The following is a 21,488-nucleotide window of genomic DNA, read 5'->3' as shown; positions in this document are numbered from 1 at the left end:
TTAAGGGTTTTGGGTGTCATTAATCTCTTGTTGCATGTAACCATCACTCACAAAAACAAGATGATCACCATCTCTAATCACTTCTATATCATCGATTTCACCTCCTCCTTTGTTCATCACTTTACCACCAAATATCCCAAATTTATTAGCTCCAATCTCAACCAATTCCTCCATGCTCCCTGGTACTAAAACAAGCTTCCCAATGGTGTCTCCTTTTTCAGGGCAACTAATTATCACTCTACTTGATTTAACTAAAGGATCCTTCATACCTTTTGGTTGATGAACTGATAGTAATAAATCCTTCTCCACATTCTGTGACATTATACCAAACAGAGAGTTGTTGAAGTTACTGCTCTTACGCCTCGGTCGTCGAGATTTGCCTCTTGATGATCCATCCAAACCATCACCAGACGTTGCCGTAGATATGACCGGCTCGCTTGTAAACCTTCCGAGGAAACGTGCTTCATGCTTCTCTGGGATAGTCATGATTGGTTGAGTTTTCTTCTTTTCGGTTAATGATTTGAATATCATCTCGATATCTTCGTGCCCTTGTTGTGCGGCTAGGTCCCTTGGTGTCCAACCATGGATGTCGCGTTTATCGATGTCACTGCCTTGTTCCAATAGGTATTTCACTATTTCAAAGTTTCCTTCACATACGGCGACGTGAAGAGCTGTGTAACCGTTGTACCTAGGACACGTGACGTTCCCGCCATAACGAACGATTTCTTTGAGTAAGTTCAAGTCGTTTTGCTCGGCAGCGATGCAGGCAAAATGACCAACATCTCCAACATTGATGTTTGCCCCATTGTCTTTTAGTAGTTTGGCTATATTGTCATGGCCACCTAGTATTGCCTCCCATAGTGGTACACTTCCTTCTGAATCTACATAATATAAAGAACTTATATAAATTATTTCCATATCATGTATTACAAATGATATACTAATGAATGAGGACAATACCTTTAATGTTAGGATCTGCATTATGATCAAGTAAGATAAGAACACAATTCTCACTTCCTTTGGATGCAGCTATATGCTAAATTTTCATAGGAAACAAACAGAAAAAAAAGTACTTAAAAAGATTAGCATCACCTTCCATTGAAATCAAATAAAAAAAGCTGAAAGAATGTCACAAACCAGAGGTGTTCTTCCATTGTCATCGGACTCGTTAGCATTGTGCCCCTTTTCCAATAGCTTATTCAACAACGAGTCGTCTCCCTTGACTGCTGCAAAGCAAAGATTGAGAGGCAAATCCATTGAGCCACGAGCTAGCATGTTCTGTGTCTCTATTAAAACACCTTCCATAATTGGATCATCCATGTCTTTCAAATGCTGTCCAAAAAAGAACACATTAGAAATTCATGTCTTTGGCATGTATTTGCTAAAGGCTAATATATTGTCAAGTACAGCATGCAGTACCTGAAGAAGATTGTTCATGATTATGGTCCCATCTCCAACATTAGCCTGAATGATATTAAGGAATGTAGTACGGTTTAGCCGTAGTAGTTGGCATAATCTTTTCGTACGTACTGTGAAGAGTTGTGGTCTATAGCAAAGTACACCAATCTCACCACAAAGGTCACCTGATGATGCCTCTCCAACAACCTTAAACATAAAGCAGATAATGTTTTAACTCAGTTAGCATTGGTTCATGATTTTAAGATTGATATAAGGCTAGTGTTTTAATTGATATATATATATATACACAACTTACTTGTTCAACTCCATTTTTTCGAACCAATAGGTCCTGAGAAGCAAAACAGAACATTAGGGACCATTTTTTAAGACAAAGTGTCCTTTTTCTGGATAAGAAAGATTATGTGTGTGTGATTTTTCTTACCACAGCACCAGTGACAAGGATGTAGAAATCTGTAGGTGCTTCATTTTGTAGAATGACATCTTCTTTTGGAGGAAAATATTCAGCTTTCATTTCTGAGACCTTCAACATTTATTCATATATATATATATATGAGAAATCAACTAAAGAAGTAAATTGCAGTACAAGAGCTTAGCATGTTTTAAGTAGTGGATTACCAGCTGAAACAGCAAATCATTAGAAACCCCATGAAACAAGTAAACATTATCCACAAGAGAGTAGAATAGATAATGCGAAATGCTCGATCGGATGGCTTTAGGAAGGGAATCCAAAGTCTCTTGCTGCTGCAGCCCTTCAGAATCGGTGCGGTACTTTAGACTTAAATGTGCAACCATCTGATCTAGTAGGCGAGGAGGCAATTGGTTTCTCTGAGCAAAGCTTGAAGCAGCTTGAATTGTATCCCTCTGTGAATATCCAAATACAGGAAATATTATCAAAGATAAATAAAAAAAATGGAAGCATATATTGCTAGTTGATAAGTAAGAATTCACTCACAAATTGTCTAGTTCTGCTAGTTCCATGGACAACCAAGTTTGTCATGTTTCCAATCAAATATGCTGTCAATCCGAGGTTGAAGAACATATAGAAAATGTCGAATATCATCTCCGGGGTATTCACAGGATGTAAATCACCATAGCCCACAGTAGTGAGTGTAGTGATGGACCAGTACATCGATGTTACATATCGAATAGACAAGCTTTGTTCATGGAAATTGTCTCCCATAGATGCACCAATCCATGTTCTTCCAGGATCACGGTATCTCGCAGCAATACGGTAATAGAAACATCCAGCACAATGAACAGCAAAAACGGTAACCTACAAAAAGACAATACAAATTCCCATAAATGGTACTGCTAGCTGCATTACTAATAAAGAACATGACTTGTTTTCTTGTTACTCACGCAAATAAGTTTCGCACATCGAACCCAAAAGTAGTTGAAGTTCTTGTCTTTCTCCAATCTGTAGAAACCAAACAATAACTCATGTCAAAAAAGTGGTAATAAACAGTTTCAACACCAATCAATGTGGAAAAAAAACAGAGTTGATACCTTGAGAACAAGGCACTAACTCTACGAAGGCGCCAAAGGCGAAGCATGTTGAACAAGCCATACGAACGCAACGGCTTAGGTGAAATTCTCCGAGCAAGTTCCGATGGTATAGTGGATATAACGTCGAAAGCTAACCAAGAAGTGCCATACTTCCAAGCAATCTTCTTAGGGTCATCAATGAGGAGATAAGCAGCTTTATCAAGGTATGCAACAAAGAAGGTGAGGATAATATCCAAGGCAAAGAATCCATTAACGACATTATCGGTAACAGCGAGTGGCGTATCCGGCTTTCCGAGGAACCCGAATTCGAATGGTGAAACCCAAGCAGTGTATATGACTAATAGGACCAAAAAAGTCTCCCATACCCTACATGAATCAATTCAATTATGTAAATTTTCAGTCAGCATTTATTCCTTCTAGCTTGTGTGTTAGAAATTTCATTAAACCTTTTCAAGTTCCTTGTATAACAAGCATCAAACACCCTCTAAATGTGAAAGGCATTGTACAAGTGGAAAGTTTCTAAAGATAGCTAACACATCAAGCCCTCAACTTTGATTTTAGACCATTCTTTTTTTGAGCAATAGGGTAAAAAAAAATGGAATAATAAACATGAAGGAATAGGTTGGTGGCAAAAGCAAAAAGCATAGATTCAAAGTGATAAATAAAGAAGACACTTTCTAAATACCTATTCAAACCACATACAAAGACAAAGTTAACAACAGTTTTTCAACATGAATAATTGTTCTTAATGAATTTCAGTCTAGTCCTTTTTTTCCAAATAGTGAAAAATACATAATACTAACTAGAAAAGAACAAGTTTTTGCAATCCCAAAGATCGAAGAGAACCATATCTCTTAAAGGACAAATTTTTAACTTTGTCTTTTTCCAAAACAAAGGCTCACGAGATTTTCATTTTGAGTGAGGTGATATTCCCAATATAGTCCTCGTTAGATGAAAAAGAAACGAAGTTTTTACACATTGCTCACACTAGAAAGAAGAAGAAGACGAAGAACACAGAGTTGGAAACAAGCAAAAAAGTGGGAAAAGGCAAAGGCTTTGTTTATATATATATATATAATGACCAACCTGTAACGACGATCGTGAGGAGAAATAATATAGCTCCTGAGCTTAACCCTGCGGATACTTCTGGCACCAAGCGAAGGGATTATCCCAGTAGTTAGACTGTAATGGCTGCTCTCTCTTGAGAGATGCTCTATCTCTTCTTGCCCGCATAGTACTGACCCTCGAAACATGCCTATGTTTACTGCTTCTCTTTTGGAAATGCTGTCTCTTTCTTTTCCTTGTGTAAACACTTATAGAGAGAGAGAGAGAGGGGAACCAAAGGCTTCACCTTTTTTTTTTGTGTGTTTTCTTAGTAGAAAAAAAAAGAACCTTTTTTTGGTTATGTATATATAGGAACCAAAGGTTATTTTGTTTGGTTTTGAAGTAAATTTCCGTGCTCATGCAATGACACTCTAGAAAGTGTCGCACACTGGTATAGACTAATAAGATTGGTTAAATTATGGTTTTGGCCCCTATAATGTGGTAATTTATGAATTTTGTATTTAATTTGGTATGATTTATTTTTTTATTTTTATAATATGTTATTAATTGGTCCAAATTATTAATTCCTTTAACTATTTTTGTTAAGGTGATGACGTTGAATTTGTGAAAAAAAAAAGTTTCGTGTTAGCCAGAACTTTAAGGGTGTTTCTAAAAGTGATCTAATCAAACAAATATTTATATATCAAAGTGTTTTCAAAAACTTTTCTTATCGAAAATAGTTAAAAATATTAATAATTTAAAACATTATTAACTTATGCAACATTAAATTATAAATTTGAGCAGAACAAAATTCAATCGAAAGCTTTTCAAAGGCAATTTGGCCTTTCATTTTTCACGTTTCTTACGATATTACATATAGAAATATCTTTGTCTTAAATACATAAAAATATCAATTTTCAAACCACCAGTCATGCATGGGACAGACTTAAATTTAGTAGAGGCAACCATAAGACGAATTAATGTCCCAATTGACATTTGGTTTAGAGGACCACTTTATAATATTTTTGATATTTTATCCAAATTATATACTTCATCCACCACCACCAAATAAGATTCCAATTACTTTGTTATCCTTATTTCAATAAAATATTTTGTTAATTGTTTTAATTTCCATTTCATTTCATTAGGTTTTGAGTTTTTTTTCCTCTACTGCTGCTGAAAGATTTATATCAATATTATTATATTTTTCTAGGTAAAAGTATTATTCGACCCTCTATATTAAAGCTTATATTGCAATTTGCTTTCTACTAAAAAAATGAGTAAATTAATCTCTATAAATTAGATCAAAAGGGAGATCAGTATTTTTTTTAGAAATTCTATCAATTTTTTGTTGTTAAAAACTTATCCCTATAAGGTACACATGGCACGCCATGTCTCACTGTGTGGTTATTTCGTCAGCCACGTTAGTTTTTAACAATACAAATAGAAAGGACCCGTTTGCTCTTTGATCTAATGTACATGAGTCAATTTGTCTATTGTTTTAGTAGAGGGAACAAAATGCAATCTGAAAGGTCTCCAGGATACTTTTACTTAATTCTTTTATAAAAAAATTTATTATATTTATTATATATGTTTGAAGTGTTCAAATAGTCTCAAACCACGATCGAATTAATTAAACTTTAAAATATATAACGGTAAATCAAATCAATTTTTTTGTGAAAATCAATAATCAAATCAAATCAAACTAACTTTAATTAATTTAATTTGGTTTTTGATTTAACCAAACTAAAATAATATTCTAAGGTTTTCAATTTTTTTAAATACTTAAATATTTTATGTTTTATTTAAAATTTTAATATATATTTTTTACTTTGGCCCACTGCCATTTACAATTTTAATTAAAACTTTATTGATCCATTGAGCTTATACTTATTTATTTCAGATGATTAATTAATAATCGAAATTTTAAGAATTTTATAATTGATGTTAAACTAAACTAATTTCAGTGGCGGATAGATTAATGGAAGTAAATAGATATAATTAGATGAAAGCAACCTAATAAGTAAGAAGAGTGTTGCAACTTCATGTGATTGTGATCCAAAGGAGAGGGAAATGAATCAATGTGAAGTCTCAACTACCATATGAAGGATGGCCATCTGCCATGCATGCATGCTTCCAATTTGACTCAAAATATAAAATCTGGCAACAGACGCCTGCTTTGAATTGAATGTCTCATCTGCCCTTTTTTTTAGGTTGGATGTCCAAAGAAGACCCCACTCCATTTAAAACATCACCCTCCACTCACATATACACATATTGTGCTATGGACTTCCACTATCACCTGTAAACAATGTGGAGTGAGAAAGAAATTAGGGAACGAAGATCAGTATTTGAGTTCAGTTTTCATGTTTATTTTGATATTCAAATTAAATGATATCGTATTGTCTAATAAAAATTTAATACGTGTGCTCTAGTAAAATGAATAGGTACTTAATTAGGATAAAAAAAACCCAAATACTCAATTGATTATTGAAGTCAAGTTTAGGTATTTAGCTAGGATAAGAAAAATGTCAAGTATCAAATTGGAAAAATTCAGGTACCAAACTTAACAGTGAAGTCAAACTCAAGTATCAAATTGAAATAATAATAAAAAGCTCAAGTAACGAATGATACATTAAAACTAAACTCAAATGCCAAATAGTATATTAATCCTTTGTGAAAACAACGGCACTATAATTAAGGTCTAATAGTGGTTTTAATCCTTTCTATTATCTTAAAATTTGAGATTTAATCTTTTTTCTTTTAATTTAGACTTATTAATAACATTGTAAAATTAGAAATACCAAATTATGTCAAATTAAAGTAAAAAAAATAAAGTCCCGAATTTCAAAATAATAAAGAGATTAAAATCAATATTTTTGGAATTGACTTAATGGTTGAATAGATTAGATCACCGATTTTAAATTTGACCTTCAATTAAATAAATTATTTAAAAATAACTCATAAAAAATTACAATTTAACTAAATTATACCATTTTACAAATCAATTCGACTTATTCTAAATGGATATACTAATTGATTCTCAATCAAATCAATCCGATCTAATTTCAACAACCTTACTAAAAAACCATAGATAGTTGGAGTTTGATTGTCGGCCATCGCTGATAAAACAAAAGGAAAAGTTGTGTGTGGGGATGGAGGAAGGCATCAGAAAACGTGTGGAAAAACTTTTAGTCGTCCAATGGCTTACCAGAAAAGTGCATGTGGGGGCTGCATGCAAGCGTCTATTGCTTGGACCAATATTGAGATGGCAACTCACCCAAAATTGGTAGCCAACTCCATGATTAATTATTTATTTTCCTCAATTTCACTTTCTTTTCCAAATTAAAGAAAACATGTTGGGGGAGTCAAAATACACGGTTTAAGTCAAATTAAAAATAATATTTAAATAAGTCTCTTCCAATAATATCAACTTCAACTTGGTTCAAATTCTTGAAAGAACACTTAGCATCCAAATAGTCCTATGCTTTGTCATGGTCTATAAAACCTATAAACAAAGGATTCAATTGATATTTTCTTAATATAGAATTATACTAGATATCAATAATATAGGGGTATATCCTTTACAAATTTATTAGATGATTAAAAAAAGTGATGCTATTGGTTACTGTATACCCTACCAAATCAATCCTCTTTAATGATGTTTGGCTTACTCTTATAAAATAATTAAAAAGTAATATTCTCTTATTTAGAAATCAATAATCAATAAAGTTTTTCGTCAAAATCTCTGATAGATGACAGTTGAAAAAAAATTTATATTTTAGAGATTAAATTAATTGTTAACTTTCTTTTATTACGACCTTAATTGAATTAAGAATTTAATCAAAATTTTAAATTGTTTTACAATAACTTTTTTTAATTTAAAACAACATAATTTTATAGGACTTGGGGTTCTAAGGCAAATTCAATGATTTATTCTATTAAAAAATAGTCAGTACACTCGACTTACTTTAAGATTGTTAGGATATGAATAAATACTCGATGGTTAAACTTTCTTATTCCCATTTTTTCTCATCAAGCTTAATCAAACAATCTAAAAAAATTTAGGTGGGGATTCTAGATATAGATTACCTCAAATTTAGTATCAGCTTTGAAAAGAATCCGTAAAATTAGGGGTGAATACAATATGGGGTGGGCTTTGGGTTGAAAGTTAGAAACCAATCCGTGACCCATAAACAACCAATGGCCATCCCTCCTTCCAAGGTTTAAATATTTTTTATAAATTTTCTATAATTATTTAAAAATCAAGATTCATTATCCTAAAAATATAAAATTAATTAAATAATAATATAAAGAAATTATAAAAATTTATTTTAAAAAAATTCAACAATGCTTCTCAAGTATCATGCATGCTCCTTAGTTCCCTGCAAAACAAATCATTGAACATGTTGAATTTGTGATTTCCCCATGGTGAACTTGAGACACTGAAAGCTAAAGAAAGCAAGCAGGTGTAATAATTTATTTGACCCTCTAATTTTATAAAAAAGTTATTTTAGTTATTCATTTAATTCTTTTTCTCTTTTAGCCCTCAAACTTGCATTATCTGTCAAATTACCACAAAATAGTTGCGTAGCATCCATATGGCAATCTACGTGTATGTCACATTAGCAATTAATTAATTTTTAAAAATAAAAATTTTATTTTTAAAAAATATTTTATAATTTTTATGAATTTTTTAATTTTAAAAATTAATTAATTGATAACGTGACGTTCACGTGACAATTCGTGTGTATGTCACGTCAATAAAATTAACTAATATTAATTTTTTTCTTTTATTTTTGAGCAATTTGATAAACAATATAATTTCAAGAATTAAAAAGAGTTGAAAATAAACACACTTATCATATCATATGCCACTAGTTATGGTGTGGACCAAACCTCATAAAAAGGGCTCCTCTTCACTAGGTTACCAAGTGATAATGGAGTTGTTTCAATCCGTGTCGTAGGCCATGTTTATATAAATAACAAGACAGGCTTCCACATCATACCAACCAAGAGGGGCGTGCTCGATAGGACATTTTCCTAATTTTCAGATTAGGCCTTGGGTTAATACTATTTCTACCTTAGGAAGCAAGGATGTGGGCACTTACTATTGGAGGATGGTCGGATTTAGGCCTTGTGCGACTATTGCCAAGTGAACACCAGGCCCTGCTCTTCTTATCTCTTCAAAAGTCGGTTTCAATTGATATGATCTACAAAATGGGCTCTCTTGGCTAGGGCCTACTTGCTTCCTTTGCTTTTATGTTTTAACTACACCGATAGTTACTCAATTATTAGTAATATTTTTGGTCATCTAATTATGAATAGGTATAAAATTATCACTTAATTATTTGAATATTTTTTTGTCACACAACTATTCGAATTTTTATTTTTTTGTCACTAGTCATTAAACCACCTAATGGAAAGATAATTTGGCAGCTTTTAGGATTAGCATAATATCAGCTTTAACTTCAACATTTATACATAGTATCAATTTAGTATTGACTCCAAAAAATTGATCTTCAACAATTACACTTGTGTAATTTTTTTGTTTTGTTTTGTTTTGTTTTGTTTTACTTTTGTTTGTGACATTGAGGGTTAATTTTAAAAGAATGAGAAAAGATGAAATTATTATATTAGGTTTTTTGGTGTTTCTATTTTTAGTATATTTCCGATCAAATTTAGCTGATAGATTTGTTCTTTTTAGCTTTTTAGGTGAAAGTGTCACAAAAAGTAAAATTAAAAAAAAGAGAGACCAAATTGCACAATGTGTAAACATTGAGGTTGTTTTTTTATAGCCAAGGCTAAATTGACACATTGCATAAATATTGAAGGTTAAAATTGCTATTATGCCAATTTTAAAAGTTGTTATGTCATCTTTTCATCGGCCATTTAACGGCGGGTGACCGTAAAAGAAAAAATCAAATAGTTGGACAACCATTTTGTAACTTTTTATAATTGGATGGGCATTAAAGATACTTACTAATAGTTGGATGAGTGTAGTTTACCCTTTTTTTTCTTTTATCATAATCTTTTACTTGTTGATAGCCAATCAAAGCACTAACTTAGTGGCAAAACTTATGTAGGTTTTAAATTAATTAGCACAAGGTTAAAAGCTCGATTCCTTTATTTATAAGCTCTTTCTTCCTTCTCTTATACAATGTCATTGCATGCTTCTTCTTTTTTAAAGAAAAAAATCTATATATAAGTATCTTTTTATGATTCTTCAAATTTGTACATTAATAAATCAAATTCTAAATTGATTCTAAATTTTAAAAAAGTTTTGATTGAATATTCAAAATAGTATTATATCAGTTAGGTTTTTTTAACAATCTAATCATTAGCTTATGCATTAAATATTAGTTTGGGCGTGATTCACGTTATTTATATAGTAGACATATGAGTATGATCTATACAATACTTTTACTTTGATGATTCAATTTATAACATTTTGAAGTTCGTGGATCAATTTAAAATATGGATAATAATTTACAAGATGCTTGATTGAATTAACCAAATTATAATGTAAATAAAATGCTTTAGATTAACTAGCGGCTTACACACTATATTCAAGTATAGATATGAAAATGCAACATGACTTGAGCATATGAATTATATTCTTGATAACATTAAGGAATAGACATGACATAGAGCAAGATATGCTTGTATCAATGTACTTGGACAATGTTTATGTATGTTGGATTATTGGTTCACATATGAAAATATCAACTTAAAAACGTCTAGTGATTTTACAACCCGACAAAAGAAAAAGACATTGGTGCATATATATGGTTTTTGCATTAGACAAATGTCAAGTATAAAATTGGGGGAGAGGGAGAGCACATATTACAGATTGCAGAACATAATGCTACATGGCCCATGCAAAAATTGAAGTTGACATACATAAGAGGGAACATTGAATGCATGCTTGAGTGGTCTTTTGCAATATTCATGTAAACTTGGAACAGCACATGTTCTGCAATATGGAACATGTGTTATAAATATATATAGTGATAGTGGGATAGGATTAGGAAGCAACTGTCATTGTATATCCCATATTGCTTTCTATTGTTTGATCTTGGTGTATATAAACAAAGTTTTGAAGCTCAACTTGCTTTCTTTTGGTTTAATTATGCTCACGGTATCTGTACTCTTTCAAGTTTTTGAAATTTAGTTCCTCTGTTTTTAATTCCAAAAATTTAGTCCCGTTACTCATATGACTTAAAAATTAAAGTCCAATTGATAGCATTGTTAATGAAATTCTATTAAATGTGAATATATGTTATCAATTGGACTCTAATTTTAAAATTAGCCCTGTTAAATGACACATTCAATTTAACAAAAAAAATCATCAATAGTGTTAACAATTGGTTAATTTTTAAAATTAGACATGCAAAATGATGAAATTATTGTAATTAAAAGTAAACAGACTAAACCCGAAAAGTAGAAAAAGAAAAAACTGGGGTCACAAACCCTTCCTTTTTCATATTTTCATTTTCCCCAATTATAATTTTTTGCTACATTAGTGTAATTTCAAGGTTGATGGATATAAATATATACTTGGATTCAATGATATCTTTTTTACAATCACAAGATTTAAAATTACTCTTATTCCCACAATGATGGCAAAAAGAAAAATCCCATTGATTCTGTAATGACTACGAGCTGTAGACAAGACAAGATACGATAAGGTTGAAGTGCTGCAATTGATATGAACAGACATGTAATTGCAACATCACTTGATATACATAAAGCTACCTAAACAAGACAAACTTGTAACTGTTTATTACAAACTAATTAATAAACTAACAAACCATATAAAAATAAATAGTAATCATACTCATAGATAGCAATGAGAAAAAAAAATTGTAGACCGAAAAAGTGAAGAACATTTGCAGTGATTTGGTCTGTGGATTCTGTGTCCTATCACTGCCAAAGGTTGTTATGTGAATATATTCTACTATCTTTTTTTTCCTCCTGTTTATTTTATTTATTTATAAATTCATGTGATTTCCTCTATTAAATATTATGTTTCCAAAACTTATCCCCTTGTCAGCTTTGTGGTTCAAGATCACTTCAATTCAACACCAGCTTCCGGCAGTGGCAATCATAAGCACAAGTTGTGCGAAGAAGAAAGCAAATAGGCGAAAAGGTTCAGAGTTTGTATTAATTTCTCTCATGAATTTCAATTTATCGGAACTGAGATGAGGGTAATAGGGAATTGGTTGAAAGTGTGTTTTTGAGGTTTGATGCACTTAGGAGAAAGGAAAAATTTGTAATATTTCATTTTGTAATGTTTTCGACAGAATATCGTCAACAATCCGTTAATAAAATAATGAAGAAGTGGTTATTTGGAATAATTTTTCTAACAAGAATAATTAAATTGATTATAATATATATTTGATTAAATGGATGATGACAAATCATAAAATATTTTAGAAATAAAATAAAATCATTTTAATTTTTATGATGTATTATTATCTGATTAAAAAAATAAACAGACGAGACAAAGATGTGATGATGTTTAGTCAACTTTGATGTGATTTTAATGAAATGGCTTATCTTTTCAACCCATGATGAGAATTAGAACATTTTTTGGGTCAGTTTGAATAAAGCTAAGATCATCTCATTGTCATTTTGATAAGATCCTTCATAAATTTCAAACTTTAAACAAATATTTTGTATGTATATTTACTCTTCTGTCAATAGAGTTTTTTGTATGTAGAGTTATATTAAATTTTTTTTTTTAAATCCCATGCAATCTAAAATTTTACTGATTTCTTTCTCAAATTTTCAAACCTTGATAAAAACAATAAAAAGGTATATTATGAGGCTAATGAGAAGTGAGAGCCAATTTCTGTTTTATCAATTTGGAAATAAAGTTAAAAGATTTATTTTTCCAAGTGGCCATATAAAAGATATAATTAAATTAGGGTTTAGAGGTTTCGTATTCAAGTTTCCATGTATTGCAAGTTTTTTTACAGAAATTGGTGATGGGTGTTGTTTTACTAAACTATGTAATGCAAGCTTCTTCTTCTTTTTCTTTCCACAGCTTTCATCAATGTTTTGCTTTTAAATCGTTGAACCTGTAGCTTTTCAATTCTCTTGGATGATTGATTTTCTGCTTGGTTCATTCGTTGTAAAAGATTGAATTAATAAAACCTTGTTAAAAATAAGTCAAGAGTTTAGGAGATGCTTTATTGATTCGCAATCATTACTATTATTAATGCTGATTCACAATTCTTTAGTTTCGCATTGTTCTTTTGGATTTTGCATTAAAAACAAAACATCTAAAATTTGTCTTAGAATGAAAATTCTAATTTTTTTCATTGCATCATGAAAACGTAATGTAAACCGTCCAGATTAATGAAAAGCAAATGAATGTATGAATCTTGACAATTTACATTAATGAAAAAAAATTAGATTTCGTTCTAAGACCAATTTTAGATTGCTTTATATATATATATATATACACACACAATAGTTTTGCATGCAAAATCCAGAAGAATAATGTGAAACTACAGAATTGTGAATCCAATTCACAATAATAATGATTGCGAATCAACAAAGCATCTCCTAAAATTTTTACTTACTTTTAACACTCCAACTCAAGATTTTTTTTCAATCTTTTACAAAAACAAACAACCAATGAACCATAACATAAACAAAAATACAGCTGAAAGCATAACTCCTCTATATATTATTTAATTCGATTAATTATTCAATTTCGACTTGATTTAACCGATAACCGAAATTTTAAAAAGTTATTAATTGACTTCCGACTAAACTAATTTCGACCACCGACCAATTAACTGAATTAGATTAATTCGATCGATTATTTCGATTTTAACCAGACTTTGAACACCCCTACCTCCAACATAATCTAAATCCAAATCAACTTAAAATTAAATATTAATTTATCAACTTCAAAAATCAAAGCTATACTCAACTCTTACTTGACCAAATAGGCCATAATTTTTAATTTTTATATTTCTTTCATCAAATAGAATAATAATTTTTGTTTTTTTTATTTTTATTTTTTAATGATACTATTAATTATTTTCTAGATATATTTATATTAGAGCAAATTTTATTATCATATATTTTAAACTAATATTATATATAAAAAAAGTATTTTTGGTAACTATCCCAGGACGAGTGGGACGAGCTTTTCCTAAACCCGATTTCAACCCAATTGATTGAAGAATTAAACTCTCTCCAAAACTCAATTTCAAAAATTGAAGAACATTTTTAATATTTACTTTTTTAATATCAAACAAATGATATCATTAACTATCCCGATTAAATTCCTCACATTGATTTTTCTTTAAAATATCTTTCTAATTCATCATGCTAATATGGATTTTTTTTTGTGTGTGTATATATGTTAGAAGGGACGTTTTAGGGGGAATAACATTTTAATTAGAATATCAACAATGTTAACTATTAAAACTACTTCAAGACATTATAAAAGCAAAAGATACCATATTATGTCAAATTAAAATATAGACAAATCCTAAATTTGAAAATAGTAAAAGAATCAAAACCAAAGTATGACCTCAATTATGCAAATGGAGAAAAGCAATCTACAAAGCTTCTATCTAAAATGCAATGAATATTTGTTCATTTTCATCATACGACATCCATCCTAACTTTAAATTTGAACTTCATTAATTTAGAACTTATTACATTACCTTTGCTAGTCTTACATGTGTCCCCTTCAAACATATTTCGCATCAGGTGAATTTTTAATATTAGATAGTTTCGCAATAAACTTAAAAGACCTTCATGCAAGACTACTTCCATCATGAACACATGAAATCTTAAGCCTATTGATTGTTTGGTCATCCTAAATGTCACGTCATCAACCTATGGAGTCACATCGTCATCACCCCTATAAAGAGACAAAATGTGATACACCCAATGAGATTTTGACACGCGATACACCCCTAGCTCATGTATATAAGCCTTCCCATTGTACTAAGAAAGCAAAGAACAACAACTTAGTTATCCTATACACCCTTCTCAACCACCAAACACGACGACTCTTCGCCCAATCTAGGTGACCCACCTCAATTTTTCCAATTCAATCCCCCTTTTACCGATTTAATATGTCAACAGAATTATATCATAAACATGTTTATAACTTTGACGTAATAATGATGTTCAATTATAGCACCCCACCAAATGTTTCTAAATCCCCTTAAAAAAGGGGTTTTGATTTGAATTGATACATAAACATCCACAAGATGTAATGTAATCTTGTTTGAAAATCAAGAATACAAAAAGAAGGTTTGAAAGGTTAGTTTGTCTAATCTACACATGAAATTAAACCTCTTAACTCTTTTTTTTTGTTCTTCTTTTTGGTGTTTAATTTCAAGCAAAAGAGGACACAATTTTGAGACCAAAGGAGGAGGGCTTGGCACATGGTCCCAACATGTTGTGGGTGTATTAAGACAAGATTAGGGTATAGGAGGCTTTGAGTGGGTAGACCCCAATGTAAAAATGTTTGGGTTAAGTAAAGTGTGAAACCCTAGAAACAGACAACATTGTTCCTATGCATGTGCTGCTATTTATATGTAACATTCCCCCAAAAAAAAAAGTTTTTATAAACAACCCCAACCATCCTTTTCTTTAATTATATTTCTCTTTTTTTCTTCAAAATCCCCAGCATTATATCCTTATTGTATCTTGGTATAGGATATATACCATAACATGCACATTGGCCACTTGAGTTATATATATATTCATTTACCTTTAGATTTTGTGTAACATTTACTGCACCATTCACTATACTCAAAGGGTAATAAAGTTTCACGTAATCCTACGTGTAGACAAGCACACATGGCTTAGTTTAATAGAGTTTAAAAAAAGCTAAATTATGCTTCCAGTCCTTATACTTTAGAAAACTTTGATATTTAGTCCCTATACTTAAAAAAATCAAATTATTTTACTTTTTTTATTTATAAATCTTAGCCCACGTATTATAACGTGTACTTCCTGAGTTTATATTGATTTTCTTTAAAAGCTAGTGTCGTTGCATGGATGTATTGATGGTAAATTTGAACTAAAAATATTAAGGGGGTTAGTGATTGGATTAAGAATTTCAAATCGAAAAAGTAAAAGAAATTGATTTTTAATTCTTTAAGCATAATAACTAAATAGCAAAGTTTATTCAAGTAGAGGACTGATGGAAAATTTTGATCACCAAACAAGCAAACAGTGTTACTTTCTATTGGGTAATCACACATTCACGCATAGAAATGTTTAAGATATACTTGGCTTTTATATATTTGGGGTGGGGGGGGTCCAAAATACCTCCTTTATGTTCACATTAAACATGTGGGGCTGTATCTAAATTTTGTAGAAATGAATTCCAAATTGCAGCAACAAAGCTTGCAGTCCTGGTCACAAACGATTGACAAATTAACAACCAAACATGCAATAAACAGTAGGACTTGCAAAAGCATTTCCAACAGCCCACGCTACATTCTTGAAACTTTTGGCATTCAATATAAAAACATATTTTATATAGAAAAGTTCAATAATGCATCTCAAAACATTATATGTAGAAATCTATAGTCGGCATATATAAACGTGTATATACACACCTTTAAGCATTTACTTTTTTTATATATTATTATCATATAAAAAAAATCCACCTCTCTTGCCTTCAATCCTGCCTTAGTATTGGAAACTGCATCAAGCTACTGATAAATAAAATATATAAAATAAAAATTTAATTTAATTTAATTTAAGACCAATTTTTCGATTTTTTTTCAGTCTAATTCCAATGACGGCCCCTATGCCGTTGGCCTTGCTTGATTATTTTCTTTATTTTAAAAAATTTGTTTCTCTCTCTTTTTCTTGTTATTAATAAAAGGCCATCGGGAGAATAGCAAGTGATATTCAAACATAAGCCAAAGAAAGATATAGAAGCAAAACCAAAAATGCCTACTTCACAGTCACACTGAGGAAGAAAAACAGTGACCAAATATATCAGAAAAAAAAAAGAAAAGCCAAACCGAAGCTGTTTCTTTCCCCTTGTCGTTGTTTGTTTCTTGTTCCAAATAGTATATATTATTATGGAGGTGTTTTTACAGTACTGGTTGAAGCTGGTTATGATATGCTTGATGGTGTTAGTTTTGGTGTTAAAAATAGCAGTGTTGCTTTGGTGGAGACCTAAGAAGATTGAACAACATTTCTCAAGGCAAGGGATCAAAGGACCACCTTATCATTTCTACAATGGAAATGTTAAGGAAGTTATGGCCATGATGTTAAAGGCTTGTTCACAACCTATACCTTTATGTCACAACATTCTCCCTAGAGTCTTCGCTTTTTACCACCATTGGAACAAAATTTATGGTACTCTTTTTACTCTTTTTATCAATATATTTTGTCTCTTTTGTAGTAATGGCTGCTGTATGTTGTTAATGCAGGCGGAATGTTTCTGGTGTGGTTCGGTCCGACGGTTCGGGTGACAGTGTCGGATCCTGACATGATAAGGGAAATCTTGAGTTCCAAGTCTGAATTGTATGAAAAGAAGGAAGTTCATCATTTGATAAAACGGCTAGAAGGTGATGGCTTACTTAGTCTCAATGGTGAAAAATGGGGTCATCATAGAGAAACCACAACTCCCATTTTCCATATGGAGAATCTTAAAGTAAGTATTTAATTTAATACACTTACAGCTAGCAATTGCTGCATGAAGATTACTTTTAAGTTATTATTGTTATTATGATTGTAGCTGCTGGTGCCGATGGTGGTACAAAGTGTGAGTGAAATGGTAGAGAAATGGCGGAGGAGCAGATCCGGGGAGATTGAAATTGAAGTTTGCGAATGGTTTCAGAGACTTACGGAAGATGTGATAATGCGTACGGTATTTGGGAGCTGGTATGAAGATGATGATGGGAAAGCCATTTTTCGTTTACAAGCACAACAAATGGTGCTTACTGCTCAGGCTTTGCGAATTGTTTCCTTACCTGCCTATAGGTATGAAAAATCATACTCCCTTTTTTCTCCTAAACTACGTGTAGTAACTAATCTATTTGTAACTTTTTCTTTGCTCGGTTAACTATTCCATTTTTTTTTATTATAGTCCTGTCACAGTTTTTAAAATTAGTATAATAACAACCAATTTGAATTTGGTATTAATTTTAAAAATAATAATCTCAATATTTAAACATTGATTTTTTTTATTTCTACTTTTCTTTATAAACCTTTCGTCTAAAAAGCAAATCTTAAAAGAATAAAAATTAAACTTTATCATGAAAAGGGAATACATACTGATTTGGCGTAATTGAATTCTTACAGGTATTTACCAACCAAGAGGAACATAAGTTGTTGGAAAATGGACAGGGAGATTAAGAGGTCGTTGATGAAGCTGATCGAGCGCCGGAAAATCGATACGAGGGGCGTACTGCAAGAGAATGCGGCCAAAGATTTGGTGGGATTAATGATGCAACCCTCTTCTAACATCACCGTCGACGACATGGTTGAAGAATGCAAGACCTTTTTATTCGCCGGCAAACACACCACTTCCAATTTGCTGACTTGGACCACTGTTCTTCTAGCAATGCACCCACAGTGGCAGGTTCAGGCACGTGAGGAGGTGATAAGGGTGTGCGGATCACGTGATGTTCCCACCAAAGATGATGTTGTTAAGCTTAAGACGGTAAAAGCCCCTAAGTCCCCCTTCCCTCTAATTAAAGACGAGTAACATCATGTCTTGTCTCATATATAACTATCAAAACCATATGGTTTTTATTTTAAAAATTTTAAAAATTAATTCTTTTTTTATGAAAAATTAAAAATTAAGTTCAAATAAATATATAATTTTAAATTGTTACTTTTTGCTAATATATTAATGGTTGGATTGTTAATTACTAGGCAAGCGATAATGTTTAATGATGATACTCAATTGAAGACTAAATTATGCTAAATTAAATTGAAGAATTTACTTGTTTTATTTTTTGTCTTTTAGGGTTAAGTTATGATTTTGGTTTTCTATTATCTTCAAATTTAGGTTTTAATCTTTTTATTTTCATTTAGCATAAATTTTGATCACTATATTTTTATAATATCATTAGTTAACCTAATTAATTAAAACTAGTAAATATTCTTATTAAATTTCTTATGTAGATTTTAAAAAACACCTTCAACTTATCATGTTAGTTTTTTTTTAATGTTCAAACGGGTGCTTTGAAGAAGAAAAATACAAACTAAACATTTTAATAACAACAGTTAATTATTTGGACAAATTAATGACACAAAAAAGAAGAGGCATCAAATCATATCAAATTGAAGTATATAGATTAAATCTTAAATTTAAGTATGGTAGAGGGATCAAAATTATACTTCTCTTTTTTGAAAACAAGTCTAAATTAGATAATATAAGACATGGAGCATGCGTACATACATACATACTTGTCCACAACGTGGAAAACATATTTCATATCAAATTCACATGTTGTGGTGTGCAGCTGACTATGATCTTAAATGAATCCTTACGATTATATCCACCAACAATAGCCACAATCAGACAGGCCAAAGTTGATGTAAAACTAGGGGATTACATCATTCCTCGTGGGACCGAGCTTTTGATACCAATCTTGGCCCTTCATCACGATCAAGCCACATGGGGAAGCAATGCTAATGAGTTCTACCCGCCTCGCTTCTCCGGAGGTGTGGCACGAGCAGCTAAACACCCTCTCGGGTTCATCCCATTCGGCCTTGGGGTCCGTACATGTATAGGAAAAAACCTCGCCATTTTACAAGCTAAGTTAACCCTTTCCATCATACTTCAACGCTTCTCCTTTAAGTTAGCCCCAACTTACCAACATGCACCCACAGTTTCGATGCTACTTTACCCACAACATGGAGCACCAATTATCTTTAAGCCCTTGTCCCATAGAGGTGAGTCACCTTGATTTTATCTCCACTCCATTGTTGCATTTTAAAGCATATATTATCAAAGAAAAATAGAGATAATTTGCAAGAAAAAGGGGGCAAAAAATTGGCATGAAAATCTTGGTTTTCACCATTGATGTGTTTTGTTACCCTTTAGTCTCTTTTTATGAGTTCATTTAGGATTTTAGGCAAATGGCTAATGAGTGGATTATCGATAGGCTTCTTCATATGCATTTTGTCTCACCAATTTGTACGTAGTGTATACTTGTAACACACTTTTATAGTAATATTTTGTATACTATATTTGTAAGTTGTAGCACAATGTTTGGCCATATATAGGTTTAATCATACTCCCGTTCTTATATTTTTCACACATTTAATATGTAGTCTTTTTATTTTTTTTATTTAATAATTGAACTTCAATTGATAATATACTAACATTTTTTAGAATAAAAACATTTATTGTATGAGAAATGATTTTATGAAATTGTGATTCCACCTCATCCTTATCCCTTTCTAATATGTGAATGACACATCAGATTTATCTTCATGATTTTTAGCATTTTTCGTTGGATTTAATTTTTTCCAAGAGAAAAAAGTTGAAAATCAAAAGGAAAAATTTGATTTGTCATTTTCCTATTAGATAGAGATAAGGATGACGTGAAATCACAGTTTCATACAGTCTCTTCTCTTACATATAGTATATTTAAAGCTATCTCAAAGCCATGTAGAAAAATCATAGTAATCTCCACCCTACTCTTTCAAAATAGCGCTGGAAAAGTTTAGAAGCACATATTTAGAATCAAAGACCTTTATTATTTTATTTGTTTAATTCACTGTAATACTTTGTGAGTACTTTTTGTTTTAAAATGTTAATCGCACTTAATTATTAAATTAATATAATAAAAAGATTACATTGCGAAAAATTAAACCATGTATACATACTAGTTAATTTGGCAATTTTATAATGAATGCCTAAGAACAACATAGGAAGGAGGCCGAAAATAGGAACCAAGGCATTGGTGTGACCACACTCAATGCAAAGTTGATTTATTAATTGCAATGATAAGTTTGGAATGGTTTTAGTTACTTCAAATTCAACCAACTATTTCAACACCTTCCTATAGAAATAAAATAAGGATAGCATTAGCATCAAAATATTCATTTCAACTCTCAAAGGGCAAAAAATTCATTCCTTCAAAAGATATACTTACTACTTATAATGAGTACGTAACCCCCCAACATTCTTTTTAATAGAGAAAGAGGTCACATGGGACAAAGAAGAAAAAATGAAATGGAAGAACTTTGCACTTGATCCATTGGAGGAGGAGCAAGCCACGTTCTCTGCAACAAATGTCCATGCTAAAGTTTGGGATTAGAGGTTTGGACATTTCAATCATGCAGCTGTTGTGAATTTGTAAAGAATGGAATTGACTCAAAGTCTCCCTTGTTTTGAATCTGAAATTCTAGATTGTAGAACTCGCCAACAAAGAAAGTAATCGAGATTTCCATTCAAGCAATTAACTTGGAGAGCTATTAAAAAGTTGCAATAGATACACACTGATGTGGCTAAACCTCACAACACTCCATCTCTTAATAGAAGTAGTTTC

The 21,488-nt window shown here is 31.3% G+C and overlaps 2 protein-coding genes across 2 annotated transcripts; one reads left to right on the top strand and one right to left on the bottom strand.

Annotated features, from left to right (window-relative positions):
* Positions 1–4,178, bottom strand: LOC107933022 (potassium channel AKT1-like). Its single transcript, NM_001327360.1, is given in 11 exon segments — positions 1–881; positions 961–1,036; positions 1,138–1,332; positions 1,420–1,605; positions 1,715–1,747; positions 1,841–1,939; positions 2,035–2,280; positions 2,372–2,692; positions 2,779–2,836; positions 2,926–3,291; positions 4,012–4,178. Coding segments are annotated over 11 exon segments (2,628 nt in total).
* Positions 4,179–16,801: 12,623 nt separating this feature from the next.
* On the top strand, positions 16,802–20,246 carry LOC107932964 (cytochrome P450 734A1). The gene is made up of 5 exons (XM_016865092.2): positions 16,802–17,334; positions 17,409–17,632; positions 17,717–17,961; positions 18,283–18,643; positions 19,452–20,246. The coding sequence occupies exons 1-5, from the start codon at positions 17,055–17,057 to the stop codon at positions 19,896–19,898; spliced, it is 1,557 nt and encodes a 518-aa protein (XP_016720581.1). The 5' UTR covers positions 16,802–17,054; the 3' UTR covers positions 19,899–20,246.
* Positions 20,247–21,488: the final 1,242 nt, after the last annotated feature.

This window comes from Gossypium hirsutum, chromosome D07 (genome assembly GCF_007990345.1).
Source record: "Gossypium hirsutum isolate 1008001.06 chromosome D07, Gossypium_hirsutum_v2.1, whole genome shotgun sequence".
Lineage (NCBI taxonomy): Eukaryota > Viridiplantae > Streptophyta > Magnoliopsida > Malvales > Malvaceae > Gossypium > Gossypium hirsutum.
This window is presented reverse-complemented; position numbering and strand designations above follow the sequence as displayed.

Coding starts and splice junctions, on each gene's coding strand:
- LOC107932964 (XM_016865092.2), top strand. CDS start 17,055: ATGGAGGTGTTTTTACAGTACTGGTTGAAGCTGGTTATGATATGCTTG. Junction 17,633..17,716: donor TCCATATGGAGAATCTTAAA/GTAAGTATTTAA, acceptor TTATGATTGTAG/CTGCTGGTGCCGATGGTGGT. Junction 17,962..18,282: donor GTTTCCTTACCTGCCTATAG/GTATGAAAAATC, acceptor GAATTCTTACAG/GTATTTACCAACCAAGAGGA.